Below are 22,970 nucleotides of genomic sequence, written 5' to 3'. Positions count from 1 at the left end.
ACTATCTCATGCACCTACCCATTAATTGCAACCAGACAATCTAACTAGATACTCAAACCTAGTTCCTTCGACCCTTATTTCTTAACCACGAAGTCCATCCCGTCCAACGAAGGGGCATTTTTGGAAGAAAAAATGATAAAGTAAATCACAAAGTACTCCTCAAGTCCACAGTATGTGAAGATGCAAACAAAACAGGAAAAGTAACCTTCTATGTAAACAACTCCAATGATTTTCTTTTGAGAAAACACAGTTGTAATATTGGACGGTGTGTGATATAATTATAAAATAATATATGGACGGTATTTATTTTATAATTTATTCTGTATTCTATGAATTTCCTTGTGGTCATTACGTTGCAAGATAAATAGACCATTAACAGAAAAAAAATATCTACACTCCAATAATTGACTATATGTACGTTTGTGTATTCAAGTTTCCATGTATGTATATGCTTCTTTTTTTTTCCGTAAAAGTTATTTTAATATTAAAAATATAAGGGTCTGAATCCAACAAGGTTGGACCAACACCGAGAAACAAGTTACAATACTAAAGTCCACAAACCGCTGGGCATAAATTTAAAACACTAGACGGGCCTAAGGCCCACACCAATCGACTCAAGCAAGACGGATCAGACTTCCCCTTATGATCCACGCGTCAAGGAGGCAGGACATGTGTTGTAATCTCTTTATCAGCGCGACACGCGTCAACCTTTGCCTCGACCTGACCGTCATCGAAGCGAGAAGCCCCTGAGCCCCGCCACCGAAACCCTCGTTACGCCGGAGCTCGAAACCGGAGAGCTTCCACCGAAACCTCTTTTCTTCAGCTTTCTGACCTCTCTGCGGAGAGCTGTCTCGATCTCTTCGAGATCTCATCCGCCTTATGAGAGCCACGAACCACAGAACTCATCGATCAAACGCTATGTTCGATCCAAAAACGAAACCACCACTTTGTTCCACTAGAGCCGGCGACGCAAGGCTATGTAAGCCTTCATCTCCCGGAGACAGGACCGACGAGGCGATGCTGAAAAAGCCAAACACCTCCCGGAAATTTGAGCCGGCGACGACGGAGCTTTAGTAGCCTTCACCTCCCGGAGAATAACTTCACCACGCTTTCCCCTCCACACGACCGCGCCTTCACTCCAGCAACCCATCCACCGTAGATGACGGTTCACTCCTCGAGCTAGCGCCTCCGGATGAGGGTTAAACCAGAGCTCCGACAAGGCGAATCAAGAGAAGGAAGACAAGAAAACAGACTGCTTAAACGGACAAAACAAGACAAGAGGTTCCGGTGACGGCACGCGCGTAGACGCACGGACCGCTCACCAGAACAAAATCTTCTTTCTCTCTCTTCTCTCTCTTAGCGTGAGCACCAAATGTTTGATTTGTGCATGTTATGTTTTAAATACATTATATTCTCGGGTACTATACTATGTTGCAACGATAGTTAATGAATCAGGCAACTATTGTTCTAAATATTGCATTATCGTTCATAAAATTATGATTTATCAGAACGAAGGAAAAACTAATTCATTACAATTTGGAACGTAAATTTGATTAAAATATTTGACAAAAAAATTGATTAAAATATTCAGAACTATGAACTTTCCCAAGATTCGTGAGCAAGAAGGCATCGCCCTTCAACCATCGTTATCGTCAATCGGCCATCATCAATTCATATATATTTCTTTTGTTTATGAAAATACTTTGAAAACTAGCAGACCATAACCGACACTCCGACCATTGATCGTAGCAACAACAGGCAAAGAGAGTATAATATTTTGGCAGGTTGGAAACACAAAAACATAAACCAATACTACAATTAGGAATGAGCAAAATATCCGTAAATTTTGATTTAATTCACTATTCGTACCCATTCTAATCGAAAAATTTGAACATCTGTAACTCTACAAAACAAAACAAAACTGATATACAATATCCGTAAAAAACTAAGCAAACAAAAAATACGAATATTGAAAAATAGATATCTGATCTGATCATATATAAATAAATTTGAAGAATTATATATAAAAATATTATATTTATAATTTTATATAACTTCGACAATATTTTTATTTACTAAATTTATTATATTATTTATGAGATTTTAAAAAGTAAATAAAATTTGAATTTTGTAATCAAGTATTACTCCATCCGTTTCATATTATTTGTCGTTCTAGAGTTAAAATTTTGTTTCAAAATAAGTGTCGTTTTAATGTTTCAATGCAAAATTTATTAATGAGATTCTCTACTTTATTTTTCTATTGGTTGAAATATGGTTATGTGTGCATAAACCTAATTTTGGAAAATACGCAAAATTAAATGTTTTTTTAATATGTGTGCATAAACCTAATTTTCGTTCTAGGTTTATGCCCAAAGATTAATAAAACATATGATTTTGTATATTTTCAAAATAAAAACACAATTACCTATATAAATAATCATATTTCAACCAATAGCAAAAATAAAGTGGAGAATCTCATTAATAAATTTTGCATTGAAACTCTAAAACGATATTTATTTTAAAACGAAAATTTTGCTCTACAGCGACAATTAAATAAAAACGAAGGGAGTATTATTTTGTATCTTAATATTTTTATTTAATTTTACGGATCAAATCGAATATCTGGTAAAAAAACTAATTTTTTTTTTTGAATATTCGAATAGATACAAATCAAAATGAATTGAATAGTTATTATTTGGACGATGGATTGGATCACGAATACTTCCAAGGATTTGGATATCCGATTTGTGCCTAGTCCCTTACTACATATATATATATATATATATATATATATATATATATATATATATATATATGTTAAGTTTAAGCAAGCAAGGTACAACTACATCTATTGTTCCCATCACAATAATTAATCTATTACCACTCGTTACACAAATTACTTCAAAGAATTCTACACAAGATTCACAAGCTACAGCTACATCTTAAATTTAGCAGATGTTGGTGTTAAATTTAAGATGCAACTGGTTATTCCTAATAAGACTGTTAGGAATAAAAGTAATGATTTTTTATGGAATAAAAAAATTGGAATGATGTTAAAAGTGGAATAAAAACTGAAATTATAAATGAAATAAAGATTTCACACATTCCATTCATTCACGAAGGTTTATAATCATGAATAAAAAGAATGACTTTTACAAACAATTTATTTTTTTGTTCTATTCTAAAAGTAGAATAAATGGAATTGATTTTGGAAAACATTCATAATAATTGATAAGTAATTCATGGAATCCAATGGAATGATCCATTCCAAATAATTTTATTCAAAAAATGTCATTCCAGTTGCAGCCTTAGAGCATCTCCAAAAAGAAACTCTATTTTGAAGTTTCCAAAACTCCATATTTGAAGTTTAAAAGTGTTATTCTCCAAAAGTAAAACTTCAAACTCGACTTCAAAACTATTTGTATTTTATAATATGGTTCTTATATTTTTCATAACTAATTTGAATTCATCAAACTTTTATAAATAACTAGCACATATATAAACATTTTATAACAATATTAATTAATAAAATTTTATATTATATTATATTAAAATATTCCTAAAATACTAACTTTTATCGATGATATTAATACTCATGAATATATTCGATATGAACAAAAAAATATTTTATGAAAAAGACATCAACAACAACAACCATCCTCAGTAACACAAAACAAATTGGATAATATTTGGAAATTTTGAAGGTTTCAGATCAAACTTACATGACTATTAGTGTTGTTGTAATATTTAAATTTGTGTAATAGTTATGTCTTCATGAAAATTTTTAACAGTTTTTTTGTTAAGTTTCTTCTGTATATTTTTTTGTTGTTTAAATCTAGGTTTAAAATAGTTTAAATCTTATTTTAAAGTTTATTTAATTTATGTGTAAAACTTAAATTTTGCAAACAAAATTTAATATATTTATGATATATAATTTTTAAGGATTAGAACAATAAACGAGAAAATACTTATGAATTATAAATATGATGTATAATTGTAGGGACCAAAATGCAAATAAAAATATGAAACTTCAAATTTGAAGTTTTGAGTAATGAAACTTCAAATATAGAGTCTCACTGAAATTATTTTTTGGAGAGCAAAAAATTTCATATTTAAAATTATATAGTGTTTTTTGGAGATGTTATTAGTAGAAGCATCACAACAACCGAAAGAAGAACAGTAAAACTTATCCTGTTTCTATCTTGCTCGTAACCACAAGCAGTATTTGTTTTATATTACGTATTTAATGCTAGATGTACGCATGGTGAAAACATTTATAAAATGTTGATCAAATCAACATCCGGATTTGATATATCTATTCTATTAAAACAGCTGTGTGACCTATTGATAAATATTTAGTTCAACTAATTATATAAATACTTTTAAATATATAAGCTGCCATGTAACTACCCATTAATAATATAAATATTTTCTAATTTCTCTTTTAGTTGCAACATTTTCGGAACTTCTCTCATACATATAGCGACAGTTACAAGATTTATTTGACGAGTGAAAATAAATAACTACTATATGCTTGACTAACATATAATAAATAAAGGCCACCATCAAGTTTCAGATGTTCATGGTATTTAATTATTTATCATCGCAGAACACTACAATCAGTTATTTTACTTATAATATTTAGTTCTTCGGTTCATATTTTTGGTTTTATAATTAACCTATCAAATATATAGTATAACATTAGCTTTAATGTTTTTTTTTACAAGAAACGACCAAATTTAGAGATCAATATATATATGATTTAAGTAAATTTTAAAAAATCAGTTAATATAATATGGTCACAAATAAAATCATTATGTATTTATTTAATAAAAATAAAATATTTGAAGTTATTTAATATTTATAATATTTACTTTTATAGTGTATCAGGTAATGATTTATGTTTTCATGATTGTGATTTTTACAGGTTATTAAAACAAATATACACTACAACGACATAACTTACATCTCAGCCCAAAAAATAAGATTTATTCAACCATACATTAATTTATTAAATGTTTTACACAGACATTAAATTTATCAGTTAACAAAGAATGTGATGTTAACATATAGTTTAATATGGTTTAACTGAACTTTTAGTAGAAATAAATATTCATATAAATGTATTTAGTTTAACAGGTTTTAAATAGGTTATTGGATTAAAAAATATTTATTAAATGTGATTTTACTTAAAGTTAGTGAAAACTATATTAACCCATTTACGTATATATATATATATATATTAAAAATATTTTTCAAAATTTTTATTCGGTTCTCGGTGCGGGTTGGATTTGTTATTGGTTTTCGTATATTACACTTTAAAAACCGTTCGAGTATATAGTCCAGGTCTAATAGAGTAGAGACTTTGATATTAGGGTCGATTCCGAGTCGGGTTTCTGAGTACGAATATTCTTGACTAATTATATTAGGTAACTATTAAGAAAATATAATATGTTGCAAACTTTAGAAATAAAGTTTAAAAATAATTTTTTGGTATGTATATGGCACAAGTTTATAGTTATGCAACTTGACATATTTAATATAGTTACCAAAATTATATTAAATTAAATTAATATTAAACAGAAATTTGATTACAAAAAATAACAAAAATATAAAAATTAAATTTCTCAAAAAAGACACAAGTACATACTTATGAAACTTGGTTTATTTAATATACTTACAAAAATTATCTATTCTATTAAATTCATTATCATACAAAAATATGATTATATAAACACACAAACACATAAATTATGGCTCTGAATGGTGACTGCGATTTGAGCGGTGCGGGACAAGCGGTTTAACTGCGGTGTGGTTTTAACAGTTATAAAAATGTATAAATATATAGTATATGTAGAGATTTTTGTTACTGTTAACTGCGAGGCGGGACGATGGTCACCTTTCGAAGCCTATATTAGGCAATAATTTTAAAAGCAAGAAATATACCCGCCCTCGAGAGGGGGGGGGGGGGGGGGGGGGGGTCAATATCTAGTTAGTTTTAAAACTAAGACATTTAAGACACGATAATACTGTGGGTGTTACCCATATTGAATGTTTGTCGAGTCTATATCGTTATTTTCTTTGACTTGTTGATATAGAAAACGTAAAACTGATTAATAAAACAATTTGTCGTTATATAATGTTCCTTCTATTTTTTAAAATTACACATTTTAGAGAAAATTTTGTTTCAAAAAAATCAATCTTTTATATTTTCAATGCATGTTTTATTAATTAATTGTAAACTTCAAAAAATTTAATTGTACTAATTAAATTTTTATTGGTTTAAAATTATGAAAAAAGATAAACACAAAAAACTATATAAATTTAATGTATTTTATTAAAATATGTGAAAAATCTAGAATATATTATTGTAATTCTTAGAAACAGAAGGAAGTTCTCTCCTTCCACGTTCTCTCTCAATTATCTTTCACGGGGAGAGATGAGATTTGAGATGTTGTTTTTGATGTTCTCCGGATCTTTTCCGGCGATCTTTGCCCGTTGGTGGGCTTTAGTTCCGGCACATGATGGCATCTTCTGCATGATGTGGTTGGCTTCTGGCTCCGGAGGTTCGCGTTCTTCACGGCGGAGCTTCCGGCTCTTGGCTCCGGTGACTCGACCTTTCCTTTGGTGATGTGACTGGCTCTGGTTTGGCGACTCTTCTCCGTTGGCGTCGTCGGGATTTTATCTGGGTCTCTCCCGGATCTTGCTTGTTCTTCGCTCCTTTGCGAAGATTTCGTTCTTGTCTGCTCTCACTCCTCGGTGATAGTCGTCGGTGGATCCTTTAGACGGGTTTCTGTTCCGGTTTGTTCCGGTGAAACGCCGATTAGGTCTCTGGCGGTGATTTTCTAGCAGTGAAAGTGGCGTTGGGCTTCATTATTGTCTGAAGTTGCCTCGACGGTTTCTCTCTCTCGACGTCCTGTTCCGGTGTGTCTGGTGGATGTTCGGAGATTTGCTCCGGGGGCGATTTCCTCGCCGTGGAGACGTGTCCTGTCTCGCATGCACGTGTCCTTTTCTCGCTTCTGCGTTTAACGCGTGGCAGGCTTTGGAGACGGATTCTGGTTTCTTTTGGGCTAGGGTTTGGTATGGGCCTTCATAGGCTTTTTGGCTTTGTTTCTTTTCGGTTTGGCTGAGCCTTTGGATTTTTCTTTGTATCGGACTTTTGCCCTTTTACCATAATAAAATAATTTTACGAGGAAAAAAAAAAAAAAAAAAAGAAACAGAAGGAAGTAATAAACCGTTGGAGGAAGGTTAGGGAGAAGGTGCAACGGCGTTGAGGAGCGTGCGGTTGACAAAGAATATCTGACGTTTTATTCGTACTGTACAGATCAAGAGCACCTCTTAATCACGCGTTATCTGACCGCCGCTTTATGGATTACAGTTAAGAGATTTATTTAGATTGTTTTTAATCAATCAGCGGGTTTACACCTTGGATTTGCTTCAAGCAAACAAAAAAGATTAAATCCAATTTTCAGGAAATAAAAGCAATGATGATTTTGCGTTCCAGTTCGGCAGCCTATCTTGTCGTTTTCCCTTCCACATCATCTATCTTTTGATAGCCGCTCAATTTACATCACGTTTCTCAAACTTAACATTAATTTCTAACTATATTTACACATATCACATAGTTCACCATGTTGTCACAAATATCTAACCATTTAATGGGTTTTAGATTCTTTATTTTGTTTCGGCGGTCAATCAATAAAAAAAAAAAGAATTCTGGTTCGAGATTCGGTTCATCTGGATGCATTAGATATATAAGAAGTTATATATAGAACAATCAGACAGTTAACCGTTCGCTTTGTTCAGGTAAACCAAACTAAAGACTAGCCTTGTCAAGAAGACAAATACATATGGATTAGGTATGCTTGTGTTTTGTCTAATTCGTTTTTAAAGTCAATTTGTATCATTTTATACAAATCTCATGGAGTGGTATACAGCCTGGCTTATGCTATTGTAGACTCAGACTAACATTTATAAAAAAAACTGACCTTACCTAAACCTAACCGTTTTCGTCTTTATTTCAGATATTTTTTTAAAACATTTTCATCCTCCTCTGAAAATTTAAATTAACCGAAAATAGTGCGAATATTATCAATACCTTTGCTAGTTGGGTTTCGTGATTTTGTCTCTTTAACTTCTAACTTTCACCACGCAGCCACATGCGCGTGCATACACAGCATCCTCAAATCGACCTCGATTGATCTCCACGCTTAACGCAACGAAACCTAAAGATCTGAAAGCTTTTCAAAAAAATCATTACGAAAACGACAAAAGGAAAACACATCGACGTAGTCATGTCACGACGCGTGTCCATTAACAGCTGTATCCCAAACTTTGAAAAACCGCTTGCGTGGAAGAAGCGTTGCCCATAACTTCTCCACCGTCTCAACCGGTTCCCGGTTACACACTCTTAAAACTTCTGTATAAATGTAAGTTTGTCCTCTCTTTAACTTCTCGAAATCGTTTTGTCTATCATCTCTCTCACAACAAAACAGACCTTCTCATCATCATCATCATCTAGATTCAATGGCGGATCGTATTAAAGGTCCATGGAGTCCCGAAGAGGACGAGCAGCTTCGCAAGCTCGTGGTTAAATACGGTCCGAGGAATTGGACGGTGATTAGCAAATCCATTCCCGGTAGATCGGGAAAATCGTGTCGGTTACGGTGGTGCAACCAGCTTTCGCCGCAGGTTGAGCACCGGCCGTTCTCGGCGGAGGAAGACGAGACGATCGCGCGCGCACACGCGCAGTTTGGTAATAAGTGGGCGACGATTGCTCGTCTTCTCAACGGTCGTACGGACAACGCGGTGAAGAACCACTGGAACTCGACGCTCAAGAGGAAATGCGGTGGTTTCTACGCCTCGGCGGAGGATCAACGGCCGGTGAAGCGATCTGTGAGCGATGGTTATCCTCCTGTTGCTAATGGGCTTTTAATGAGCCCAGGAAGCCCAACTGGATCTGATGTTAGTGATTCGAGCACACTTCCCGTTTTACCCTCTGTTGAGGTTTTTAAACCTGTTCCACGTGCTGGTGGTGTTATGTTGCCGCTTCCCATCGAAACGTCAACGTTTTGTGATGACCCAGCGACTTCGCTGAGCTTGTCGCTTCCGGGTGCTGACGTTAGCGAGGAGTCAAACCGTAGTCACGAGTCAACTAATAACAACACTTCGAGGAGCCATAACACCAACACGATGTCGTTGATGCAGTTCTCTGGTGGATTCAGAGGTGCGATTGAGGAAATGGGGAGATCGTTTGGTGGCAACGGCGGCGAGTTTATGGCGGTGGTGCAGGAGATGATTAAGGCGGAGGTGAGGAGTTACATGGCGGAGATGCAGAGAAACCACAATGGTGGTGGAGGATTCAGGGATAATGGAATGATTCCGATGAGTCAAGTTGGAGTTGGAAGAATCGAGTAGACAAATGTGATCTTAGGAACTGTTGGTTCAAATCGTTATGGAAGAAGAAAAGAAAGACTGTTTTTTCTTTCAACATTTGGGATTTAGGAATAATAATTTTGCGTTGTATAGAGGTAATCGAGTGAGCAATCTCGATTCATGATTAAATATTTAAGTTTCTCAACAATTCAAACAAAATAAAAGAAGAGTTTTCTTATTAGCAATGTAAAATGACCTTCCAACGTTGTGTAGGATCACGATAAAAACACATTAAGAGAAATTAGAATACAACGTTGTCTAGGATTGGTGAAGACTTGCACTTGGCAACTAAAGGCACAGCTTTAGGCATGGTAAGACCGGTTCCTTCCGACATGTCAACTGCCATCTCGTCATCCCTCTCCCAATCGAAACACTGGATCAACGACCCTAAAGCTGAGCTCAATACAATTTGGGCCAGCCCCATTCCAGGACACGCTCTTCTACCTATTCCGAATGGTAGAAACTTACCATGATGAGTCTTTAATTCTTCACTGTCGAACCTTTCCGGCTTAAAAGCCTCTGGTTCATCCCATTCCTTCGGATCTCTCTGAATAGCCCACGCGTTGATGAATAGCCATGTACCACGTGGAATATCATACCCAGCAACTTTGCAGTCAACGGAAGATTCATGTGGGACCAGCATTGGCCCAGCAGGATACAGTCGAAGAGTCTCGGAGATCACATTATTGACATATGTACAATTGCTTGTATCAGATTCCTCCATCAAACGCCCTTTACTTGAGACGGCATTGTTTAACTCCGTCTTAGCTTTCGCTAGAACATCTGGATACTTTACAAGGTTAGCCATAGCCCATTCCAATGTCACTGCCGTTGTGTCGGTCCCGGCAACTATCATCACCTGAGTATAATGAAATGATTTATTTTTTGAGTTGAAACCAAAGAAATATATAGTAATTAACTTACCATTACGAGTCCTTTGATGATCTCGTCAGTGTAGTACTCAGGTTGCGAGTCTTGAAGAGTAAGCAAATGAGTGATCACTGTGTTCTTGAACTCTGTTTTTCCTCTGTTTCCTCTGTGCTCGTCCACCAGTTCTTGCAGAAACTTGTCCAATTTGGAGCCAAGTGTCTTCACTCTCGTAACGTATCCATTGTAATCGAACAGCTTCAGAATCGGAAGAAAGTCACCGGCATAAGTAAACCCTGCGAGCTCGAACGTTTCGCTGATCAGCTCCCGCACTTCCTTAGCTTCCGCGTTATCTTCGCCGTAGTATCGTTTACCAGCGACCGTTCTCATAAGGACGTTCAAAGTAAACCCAGAGAGCAACGGTCGTAGCTCCACACGGACAGAGTTGTCTCCTCCTCCTGATGTCGTCGCCTTGTGGATCGTCTGAACGAGAGACCTCACTTCGTCTCTCCGGATCTCGAGCGATTCTTTGAGACGAGCGGCGGAGAAGATCTCCACGGTGCAGATACGGCGGAGGTTTCGCCAGTGGTCTCCGTAGGGAGATACGCTGACTATAGAGTTGTTGTAAGCAACGTATTTACCCAAAGTACTGATAGGCCTGTTTGCGAAAACAACATCATTTTCGTGAGATAAAAACTCCTCCGCTGCGGAAGCTGACGTGACGACCACGGCTCGACAAGAGCCTAGCTTGAGCGAAAACACTGGACCGAGGTTTCGAGAGAGGTCATGCAGGCAACGGTGAACTGGATCTTTGAGCAGGTGGAGGTGTCCGATCACCGGGAAACCTATCGGACTTGGTGGAACATTCAGCTTTGATCGAAAAAGATAAAAAGCCGCTGCAATGAATCCGACGACCAGAGCGAACGAAAGCAAAGTAAACATCTTGTCGCTTTTTTCTGATTTTGTAGCTTTGTGTTCACATCTACCTGGAGCTTTTATGGAGTCCAAAGTCAAAAGATGTAGAACGTGAGCAGCCCACGTTGTGTTTTGCATAAGCCAGGCTGTGCACCACGTTTCTTATATTTTTTATATTAATTGTTTTTTGTAGCACAGGGATCGGTCAATTAAAAAAATGGAATTTGCACTACACACCTATAAAACTAAATTTAATTAGGTATATAGGAAACCACTGTTGGACATTTCATAATCCCACAGATGCCCCTAGTCCTAAATTACCGAAGTATTTTTTTTAATTCGTATGATCATCGAAGCCATTAGTCGCAGTGAAAAACAAATCAATTTTCACCCAATGCTCCATTGCTTTTGAATTTTCACCTTATTAAGGCCTGACTGGTTCAAACGCAGCGGTTGCGGTTGCGGCTGCGGGTGTTTGCGGATGCGGATGGTTGCGGTTTCTAGCGGTTTTAAGAAATTTGTACGACTGGTTATGCGGTTAGAAATTTGTACGTTTGCGGTATACTTATGACTGATTAACTACCAAATACATCAGCGGTTAAATAATAAATTAACAATATTTACATTTTATATAATTATAAAAATATCAAAAATCATAATATTATAATAAATATGAAAATTATATTTAGTAAGTTATAGTTTTTAATTTTTAAAATTATAGAAAATATTTTTATTTTAAAATTTTATAATATTAATTAAAATATAATAGATATATTTTAGTATTTTTATAATTCCATTAAAAAAATTTATTGAATATTTTTATTTTTGTATTTATATGGTTTAAAAAAAAAATTGTCCTCCCGCAACCGCAAACGCTAGCTAATGCAACTTATATCTAAAATCATAGATTTAACTACGATAAGAATATATAATTTTATAAGAACAGTAAATTATTTTATAAATATAAATCATAGGACAACTCAAATATATTAAAAATAAAAATAAAATATTAACCAACCGTTACAATTTAGTTCTTTTGTAAAATTTATATATATGCATGAGACTTCAGAATATTATCGTTATATTAATTTATGTAGTTTGGAATCAGACACTTTAGTTTATTTTTTACTTCATTCTAAGCATAATATATCTTAAGTTATACATAATTTTCGTAAAATATATTTGCATATCTATGACAACAACCACCTAAATTAATCAAAATTGTAATAGATTTAGAATAAAAAATATTATTATTGAATTCAAAGATGCAATCCAATTTATCCAAGTGATAACTAAATCGGTTGTAAAAACAACAAAACCGATTAGATATAACATATATAAATCATATGTATAATCAAAGTAATATAATATTATTAATATAAATGATGCATACAAATTATAAATAAATTTAAAATTAAAAGTAAATAGCAATCAATTATTGTAGTATATTTACTTTAGAAATATTTATACCCGTGCATGAGCACGGAAAAATCACCTAGTCTTGCATGTAACTGAAAAGAAAATAAACAGCAGTTGCTAAGATATATCAATATAATAGTTTTTGTTTTTTGCTTTTTATCTCTATGATTTTCAGGTCTAATGTTTTAGGCATTTAGGATGAGATGGATGCAATTTCATATTTCCTTTGCATTAGTAAATATTTATAAATTGATTATGTGATCCACGTACGCGGACAAGACACCTAGTACGAAACATTTTTCTATTAACATTTGGAAAATTGACAATAAAATAAAATAATCCTTTTAAAAAAGATATATCTACACTCAATTTAGAGGATTGAATTTGGGTTAAATGAATAAAACAGTAAACAAAAACACTATGTTACTAACTATTTTTAGAAAATAGAGACCGTGAAAATTGTATTATTATATTTTGAGGGCTTAAGGTAGAAAGCCTTTCAGAATATGCTTGATGCACTGCACCTGTATAGTTACTTTTTTCATATCTCTTGTATATTCCTACACGGTGTTTTGGTCTGGTTAGACTAAGCTGTGTTGTTTTTTGTTCACAGGGAGAAGTGGAAATTGATGAGGATTTATCATTCTTTCAACCGTTGGATCTGATCTCAAAGGATGTAAATGAGTGTAGGAGATGCTGAGGGAAACAAAGACGAAAGAGAGGGACAGAGAAAAGATCTAAAGAAATCAAGAACGAGGAAATCATTATGTTCTTATTAGCAACGTTAATTAAAGCTGATAAAATACATGAAACTAAATGACAACGTTGTCTAGGATAGGAGAAGACTTGCATTTTGCAACTAAAGGCACAGCTTTAGGCATACTAAGACCCGTTCCTTCCGACATGTCAACTGCCACGTCTTCATCTCTCTCCCAGTCAAAACATTGGATCAATGACCCTAAAGCTGAGCTCAAAACAATTTGTGCCAGCCCCATTCCAGGACACGCTCTTCTACCTATTCCGAATGGTAAAAAATTACCATGTTGGGTGGTCTTCCACTCCTCACTGTCGAACCTTTCCGGCTTAAAGGCCTCAGGCTCATCCCATACTTTTGGATCTCTCTGAATAGCCCACGCGTTAACGAACAGCCATGTGCCACGTGGAATCTCATACCCAGCAACTTTGCAGTCAACCGACGACGCGTGTGGGACCAGCATTGGCCCAGCAGGATAGAGACGAAGAGTCTCTGAAATCACATTGTTGAGATATGTGCAAGTGCTCGTATCAGATTCCTCCATCAAGCGCCCTCTTTTTGAAACGACGTTGTTTAACTCCGTCTTGGCTTTCGCTAGAACATCTGGATGATTTAGAAGGTTAGCCATGGCCCATTCCAATGTCAGTGCGGTCGTGTCGGTCCCCGCATCCATCATCACCTACATATAACGAAAACGATTCAATCTTGATTTTTTTCTTTCTAATAACGTGTTGAAAACAAGGAAATAATGTAAAAGAATTAACGAACCATTACGAGTCCTTTGATGATCTGGTCAGTGTAGTACTCAGGTTGCGATTCTTGAAGGGTAAGCAAATGAGTGATCATTGTGTTCTTGAACTCTGTTTTTCCCCTGTTTCTTCTGTGCTCGTCGACCAGTTCTTGCAGAAACTTGTCCAATTTGGAGCCAAGTTTCTTCACTCTCTTAACGTATCCATTGTAATCGAACAGCTTCAGAATCGAAGAAAGTCACCAGCATAAGTAAACCCTGCGAGCTCGAACGTTTCGCTGATCAGCTCCCGCACTTCCTTTGCTTCCGCGTTATCCTCGCCGTAGTATCGTTTACCAGCCATCATTCTCATGATGACGTTCAACGTAAAACCAGAAAGCAACGGTCGTAGCTCCATTCGGACAGAGTTTTTTCCTCCTCTTGTTGCCACCTTGTGGATCGTCCGAACGAGAGACCTCACTTCGTCTCTCCGGATCTCGAATGATTCTCTTAGACGAGTGGCGGAGAAGATCTCCAGGGTGCAGATGCGGCGGAGGTTGCGCCAGTGGTCTCCGTACGGAGATACGGTAATGACCGTGTTGTTGTAAGCAACGTAGTCACCCAAAGTAGTGATAGGCCTGTTTGCGAAGATGATATCATTTTCTTGAGATAAGAACTCCTCGGCTATGGAAGCTGAGGTGACGACCACAGCTCGGCAAGAGCCAAGCCTGAGCGAAAACACTGGACCGAGGTTTCGAGAGAGGTCACGGAGGCAACGATGAACGGGATCTTTGAGAAGGTGGAGGTGTCCTATCACTGGGAAACCTACCGGACTTGGTGGAAGATTCTGCTTTGATCGGAAAAGATAAGCTGTCAGTATAATCAATGTAACGACCAGAGCGAATGAAAGCAAATTAAACATCTTGTCTGCTTTTTCTGCTTTCGTTGCTTCAGGTTCACATATACAGATTAAAAAAATCTATGAGTCAACGTCAACAATATAGCACGTGTTCCATGCTGTGTTTTGTCGTCTAGGGGTGGAATGGATAGGGTATCCGGAAAAATTTAAGGTATTCGTATCCGGATCTTTATCCGGTAGATCCATGTTTTTATTATTTTTACCTGGATCCAGAGTTTCCGTCTAAAAATTCTAATATTCGGCGGATATTCAATCCGGATTTAGATCCTTAAAATAAATAAAAATAATATTAACAATAATTTAAAAATAAAAAAGTATATGATGTTTTAAATATTTTTATATATACTATTACAATATTTCTATATACTACTATAAAATGAAAATAAATAAAATTAATTGATATATATATATATATATCTATAGATATTATTATTTTGAAATAATTATTATTTAAAATTATGGTTCCAGATATCCAGATTTGGTTTTGACGGATCCAATATTTAACTATCTAGAATCGGATCCGGTCTCTTGGATATCCAGATTTTTGAACGGATGCGGATCAAATCCGAACTTTTTGAATAATAATTCCAGCCCTCGGTATCAATGAACAATATAGAAAAAGAAAGAAAAACGCTTGTGGTTGTTATCTGTGCCTAACTTAGAGCATACCTTTTAAATAGTTCTAATCGATTTTTAAAACTTTTCACTGTGTGTTAAAATATATCCAAACTCAATATAATTTACAACTAATATCTCTTAGGGCCCAATTGTTTTTTTGAAAAACCCCAATTTTGTAAAGTAAAATAAAATAAAATATAAAGGTCTAAAATTTTTAAAGTTACTATAGAATAGATATATGTAATTTTTTAAAAAATTCTATTTTGCCAAGGGGCTAAAAATTTCTTGACCAGGTCCTGCTCAAACTCCATCGACTTTGGCTGTTGGAGATGTATTCACTGACCTCAGTCGAATGAAATTTTCTGATATTCCGATATCTTAAGGAATTAGGTACAATGAATAGCCTTCTCTGTTATCTCCCCCCTTCAATCTCTTCCATGCTACATTTTATAGAATCTCGATTATGAACCACTAACAAACTTAATAAAAATAACTCTCTTATTAATTTCTTAAAAAAATCATTCAAAAACCTTAAGTTCTCAATCACTCACACAATTCATAATCCCTCACAAACTCATAAGTTATATCACACATTGGTAATCTTTATATATAGAGATTAGATTTCTCCTAAACTCTATGAGCAAAGGAGCGTGGGCTCTAGGGCCCAATTCTTTTTTGAAAAACCTCGATTTTGTAAATAAAATAAAATAAAATATAGAGATCTAAATTTTTTTAAATTACTATAGAATAGATATATGTAATTATTTTTAAAATTTATTTTGACAAGGGCTAAAAAATTCTTGACCAGGTCCTGCTTAAACTCCATCGACTTTGGCTGTTGGAGATGTATGTATTCACTAACCTCAGTCGGATGAAATTTTATGATATTCTGATATTTTAAGGAATTAGGTACAATGAATAGCCTTCTCTATTATCTCTCCGTCTCTCCCCTTCAATCTCTTCAAGGCTACATTTTATAGAATCTCGATTATGAACCACAAACAAACTTAATAAGAACAACTCTTTTATTAATTTCTTAAGAAAAAATCATTCAAAAACTTTAAGTTCTCAATCACTCACACAATTCACAATCTCTGACAAACTTATAAGTTATACCACACATTGGTATCTCCTTATATATAGAGATTAGATTTCTCCTAAACTCTATGAACTTAACATATTTCATATTTCCTAATTTTTTTACAAAACTATAACTCTAGGTCTTTGACTTAAAATTCAAGTTTCTTTTTCTTTCAAGCTTAATCCAACAGATTTTTGGATTTGGTTCGAATTGTGAATGACATTGTCTGGTTCTACGAATGTGGACCTATTTTAGGGGATTTTCTGAACTCATCTTAGGGTTTCACCGATTGCACGAAACAAACTATAGTTTTCAGGATCATTGGTGCATGATCCTTTAGATCTCTTTTTTTTTGTATTGCTACGATCTCTGAACATTAGTTTTTTCTTATCTCTAAGTTCTGAATGTTGAAGTTTGAGAGCTTGAGTTTTGCTGTACCTGAAGAACTCTTCGTTAGAATTTATGAAGACAGAAAAAGGTCTAAAGAAAACAATAAAGAGGAAAATATAATGTTCTTATTAGGGACGTTGATGACCATAATGTTCTTATTAACAACGTTAATGACCGCCTGATAAAATACATGAAACTAAATGACAACGTTGTCTAGGATCGAAGAAGACTTGCATTTAGCAACTAAAGACAAAGCTTTAGGCATGGTAAGACCCTTTCCTTCCGACATGTCAACTGCCACGTCTTCATCCCTCTCCCAATCAAAACATTGTATCAATGAGCCTAAAGCCAAGCTTAACATAAGTTGGGCGAGCCCCATTCCAGGACAAGCTCTTCTACCCATTCCAAAAGGTAGAAACTTACCATGTTGGGTCTTCCACCCTTCACTGTCGAACCTTTCCGGTTTAAAAACCTCTGGCTCATCCCACATCTTTGGGTCTCGCTGAATAGCCCACGCATTGATGAATAGCCATGTGCCACGTGGAATATCATACCCAGCAACTTTGCAGTCACCGGACGACGCGTGTGGGACAAGCAATGGAGCTGCAGGACACAGACGAAGAGTTTCTGAGATCACATTATCGAGATACGTACAAGTGCTCGTATCAGATTCTTCCATCAAACGCCGTTCTCTTGAGACGAGGTTGTTTAGTTCCGTCTTGACTTTCACTAACACATCTGGATGATTTAGAAGGTTAGCCATAGCCCACTCTAATGTCACCGACGTTGTATCCGACCCGGCGAATAACATCACCTGGCAAATAATGAACGATTCAATCTTGATAAATAACGAGTTCAAATCAAAGACACTAATAAAATTAAATCACGAACCAGTACGAGTCTTTTGATGATCTGGTCGGTGTAAGACTCAGGTTGCGATTCTTGAAGAGTAAGCAAATGAGTGATCATTGTGTTCTTGAACTCTGTTTTTCCTCTGTGCTCGTCGACCAGTTCCTGCAGAAACTTGTCCAATTTCGAGCCAAGTTTCTTGGATTTCTTAACATATCCATCGAAATCAAACAGTTTCAAGATCGGAAGAAAGTCACCGACGTAAGTAAACCCTCCGAGCTCGAACGTTTCGCTGATCAGCTCACTCACTGCCTTAGCTTCCGCGTTATCCTCGCCATAGTATCGTTTTCCAGCGACCATTCTCATGATGACGTTTAACGTAAACCCCGAAAGTAACGGCCGTAGCTCCACCCGAACAGAGTTGTTTCCTCGCAGTGTCGCCGCGTGGATCGTCTGAAGCATAGACCTCACTTCGTCTCTCCGGATCTCGAACGATTCCCTGAGACGAGCGGCAGAGAAGATCTCGGTGGTGCAGATACGACGGAGGTGACGCCAGTGGTCTCCGTAGGGAGCTACGCTAACCCCCGTGTTGCTGTAAAGAACGTATGCATACATAGTAGTGATAGGCCTGTTTGCGAAAACGACATCATTCTCGTGAGATAAGAACTCCTCCGCTGCGGAAGCTGACGTGACGACTACGGCTCGACAAGAGCCAAGCCTGAGAGAAAACACGGGACCGAGGCTCTGAGAAAGGTCACGTAGACAACGGTGAACAGGATCTTTGAGCAGGTGGAGGTGTCCGATCACCGGAAAACCCACCGGACTTGGTGGTAAATTTTGCTTTGCTCGGATAAGATAAGCAGCCGCTACAAATAATACGAGGACCAGAGCGAATGAAAGCAAATTAAACATCTTGTCGTTTTTCCTGATTTCCTCTCCTAACTGAAGACGATGTATGTGCACATATACAACTTTATAGGGGTATACGTGGTCTCACAGTTGTCCTTGCCCGTCATTAAAGGGCCCAGTCTAATTTGTTAGAATTTTTACAAAATCCAATATTGAAAAGTAGATACATTAATGTTTTAGGACACGAGTTTCAACTTTTTTTTTTGTGTGTGTAAATTTCAAACTTTCTGAATCCCCTATATATTAAATGAGAAGTCACTTTAGTGATTTCTGTTGACGTGTCGCTCATAATTGAAGTTTCAAGAAATTGTTATAATTTGATTAGTCGACTGTTCTTAATTTTTATTTGTTTAATTTAGATATAAAAATTTAAGGTAAGTTTAAAATCATTTAACATCACTTGTCATATAATCTAAAGAATGTTACAAATAACAATTTATGGAAACTAATTCTCGAAATTATAGAAAGATTAATAATGTTTTATTTATTACTTTTAATATTTATAAACTATAATGAATGAAATTTTATATAAGATAATTATAATAGTTTTATAATCTATTTTATGAATTGTATTCAAATATAATTATATAATAACTATTTTAAATATTACAAAATCCAAACATGTTTATTAATATTATTTTTAAATTATTTATCGTTGTTTAAAGAATAAATTTATTAAAATTTTAAAATAATTTATAAATGTTATAAATTATTTATAAAAATATAAACCTACTATATATTGATTGAAAAGTCACATAAGTGATTTTTTTTATTACTTGTCGATCATAAATGAACTCTTCAAATTGTTATAATTTGATTGGCCGATGATTTTTAATTTTATTTATTATAATTATATCTAAAAGTAAAAGGATAATTCAATTACCACTTTCCAAATAATCTACATAATTTTAGAAATAATTATTTATGGTAACTAATTGTTGAAACTATAAAAGAGTAATAATGTGATCAAATTTTTTATATATTTATAAATTACATAAAATAAGAAACAAAATTTTTTATTTGAATTGATATAATGATTTTATATTCGTATAGAAAGCCTTATATTTGTATATAAAGTATTATAATAACTATTAATGTCTAATAAATTCCATGCATGCTTTATAAATCATTTATTAAATTATAAATAAATTTATAAAATTATTTATATTGGCTTATCAAATGTTTTAAATTATTATAAGAGGTTCTAAGTCATTTATAGAAGTTTATATATTAATTTATAAAATGTATTTTGAAAATTTATTTTATATTAAATGAGAAATCACTTAATTAATTTTTTCTTAGGTGTCTTTGAGTTTTAGAAAAACTATTATAATTTGATTCGTTAATAAATTTTCTATTTTATTTATTTTATGAGTAAAAAATCACTTCTAGAACCAATTTTTATCAGTATCCAAACGATATAAATTTATTTCATAATATAATTTATGGTAATTAAATATGTTATTTATAGAAAATATATGTAATGCTCATAAAATCATTTTATTACTCAAGTATTTGAATATGAATATATAGAGAATGTGTAACAATCATATTTTTTTTATCTTTTAATCTTAATAAAGACATATGACTTTAGCTATAAATTATTTAAAATTCAAATGTTTCAAAACTACATACCTTCAAAACTCATTTTTATTAAAAACTGAATTATGAATATTTTATATAACTAATTTAGTAAAAAAATTCAATACAAAATATCATTAGATATTTAAAATAGTCATAATCATCTTTTTCAAAAATAATTATTCTTTAAAAATATTTAATAGTAAACACATATACAATATTTGATTATGAAAAAATATCTTAATTTGACAAACTATAATAAATATATTGTTACAAAATATTCAAACCCGCAAAATTGCGGGCATCCAACTTATAACGTGGAATCTTAATGGAGCAAGAAAAGAAATATATAGAGCCATTTTCTTTCAATATTTGCGACTAGGCATAATAATAATAATAATTTTGGGATTTAAGAAATGTATAGAGGAAATCGAGTGAGCAATCTCGATCATGGACCTAGAAATGATGATTAAAAAATTAAATTTCTCAACTATTTAAGATATACAATAAAAATGTTCTTTATTAGCAGCAATTGCAATGCATCTTAATTTAGCAACTAAAGGCACAGTCTTCATCCCTTTCCGTTTGGCATGTCAACTGCCACGTAGTCTTCCCTCTCCCAATCAAACACTGGATCAACGACGAGCTAAGCTTAATACAATATGGGCTAGTCCCATGCCAGGACCAGTGGCGGAGGTAGGATCCAAATCTAGGTGGGTCAAAATTAGATTATATAAAAAGCAGTGGAGGTTTCATAATTATCAAGGGGGTCAAACTGTAAAATTTGAACTAATTAATCAATATTTGTTACAATTATATACTCACATTAAGTTAAATTTTAAAATTGATGTGGGTCAATTGACCACCCTGTTTGTTCACTGCCTCCGCCACTGGCCAGGACACGCTCTTCTACCTATACCAAAAGGTAGAAACTTACTATCACTACAATACCAAGTAGGGATCAGGACCCTTCCGACAATTCTAGGAAGATGGAGCTTCATAGATGGTTCGTAAAAATATAAAGATATTCGTTCAGGACAAGGTTGGTATAAACTTTGGAGGATTTCGATGGATTGATGGGGGTAAAGAATACTAAAGCAAGTCTTTTACCATCTCGGTTTTCTTGTCGAGATCATAATATTCTTGTGTCATCTCAACAAGTTCACCATGTGTACAACCATCATGCACAAATTCACCATGTGTACAAAATAAGCGAAGAAAAATATCATGTTTGATAGTATTACAAAGTAGATTTACATAGACATTTATACTTATTAGCTAACTAGATATTGAAACCAAAATGTTGATAATTTCATAATTATAAAAGATTATCTTTTCAAAATAGTTCAAAACCATTAGGATTAACTAACACACACTATCAAACTAAAAAATCTTGAAAATACATAACGGATAATACACACATCCACTTCTTACAGATTTTTCTACGTAGACTTTATATTCCGTCTATACACTAGTAGACTTCCTTTTCAGTTTACGTTTGTGGACTGTCAAGTAGGTCTATAATTTGGGTTAGTTTTTGCAATTGAAAATCCACGAGTTAGTATTTCTGTTTAAAGAAAGTTGTGATTTTATACGTGTAGACTTTCTTTTCAGTTTACATTTTGAAAATGTTAGTTTTTACAATTGACCAAAATTTAATCAGGATTTGACTTTCAAAAGTAGACTTCATTTACAGTCTAGATTTTTTATTTTTAAGAACATGTTAGTTTTTGCAATTGGCCAAGTTTGAGTTTTTACAAATAGATTGAAATGAACGTCTACACAAGTGTAGACTTCAACTGAAGTCTACTCCTAAATTCGACAAGTAAGTTTTGCATTTGACGAAAATAAAATAATATATTTCAGATGCAGTCTACGTTTTTTTCTCTAAGAATAGTAGACTTAATATGAAGTCTACACTATTTTTTTAGATTTGGTCAACTTTATAACATTTTAGTCAAATACAAAACTAACCTATTCAACGCAGTCAAAGTTTTGGTCAAATGCAAAACTGACATTTTGTAGATTTTCCTAGCAGTCTACATAATGTAGACTTCCAGTGAAGTCTATTATGAAAAGTCAAAAGTTGCCCAAAGCTCGTTCAAATGCAAAAACTAACCTCTTTATGTAGACTTCATAGTAAGTCTACCTACTTTTTTGTTTTTTTTTTTGTTTTTAAAGGTTAAGATGCAGACTTATAGGGAAGTCTACTATACAAAAAAAATTATTTTGGTCAATTGCAAAAGTAATCTGCAAGTTGAAAAGTAGACCACATCGTAAGTCTACACATAAGCATAGATATACAAAACATTCTACTATCGTGACAAAGATCTGAAAAATGACAAAAACCAAGTAAATAGTTACTTTTTCGGTGTAAAGCTCGTTTCCACCCTTTACCATCGTTCAAGCTCCAAATATGACCAAAAAGAACCACATTTCTCGACTCACAATGAATAAACTCGAAAATATGAAAGTTTAGATTATAAAAATGGAAGTTATGGGAGTT

The 22,970-nt window shown here is 34.2% G+C and overlaps 3 protein-coding genes and 1 pseudogene across 3 annotated transcripts; 1 reads left to right on the top strand and 3 right to left on the bottom strand.

Moving 5' to 3' along the window:
* Positions 1-8,483: 8,483 nt before the first annotated feature.
* On the top strand, positions 8,484-9,551 carry LOC106358308 (transcription factor MYB44-like). Its single transcript, NM_001315697.1, is given in 1 exon segment — positions 8,484-9,551. A coding segment is annotated over 1 exon segment (891 nt). The 5' UTR covers positions 8,484-8,526; the 3' UTR covers positions 9,418-9,551.
* Positions 9,552-9,594: 43 nt separating this feature from the next.
* LOC106358307 (cytochrome P450 81Q32-like) lies at positions 9,595-11,495 on the bottom strand. Its single transcript, XM_013798056.3, has 2 exons — positions 10,360-11,495; positions 9,595-10,294 (listed from the first exon to the last, which is right to left on the bottom strand). Exons 1-2 carry the CDS (start codon positions 11,353-11,355, stop codon positions 9,677-9,679), a joined length of 1,614 nt encoding a protein of 537 aa, XP_013653510.2. The 5' UTR covers positions 11,356-11,495; the 3' UTR covers positions 9,595-9,676.
* Positions 11,496-13,387: 1,892 nt separating this feature from the next.
* LOC106356476 lies at positions 13,388-15,069 on the bottom strand (annotated as a pseudogene).
* A 2,159-nt stretch (positions 15,070-17,228) lies between these two features.
* LOC106358306 (cytochrome P450 81Q32-like) lies at positions 17,229-18,931 on the bottom strand. The gene is made up of 2 exons (XM_013798055.3): positions 18,017-18,931; positions 17,229-17,939 (listed from the first exon to the last, which is right to left on the bottom strand). Exons 1-2 carry the CDS (start codon positions 18,884-18,886, stop codon positions 17,322-17,324), a joined length of 1,488 nt encoding a protein of 495 aa, XP_013653509.2. The 5' UTR covers positions 18,887-18,931; the 3' UTR covers positions 17,229-17,321.
* Between the last annotated feature and the right edge of the window lie 4,039 nt (positions 18,932-22,970).

Source organism: Brassica napus, chromosome A7, assembly GCF_020379485.1.
Source record: "Brassica napus cultivar Da-Ae chromosome A7, Da-Ae, whole genome shotgun sequence".
NCBI lineage: Eukaryota > Viridiplantae > Streptophyta > Magnoliopsida > Brassicales > Brassicaceae > Brassica > Brassica napus.
Note: the sequence above shows the minus strand (reverse complement) of the source record. Positions and strands in the feature narration are given on the sequence as shown.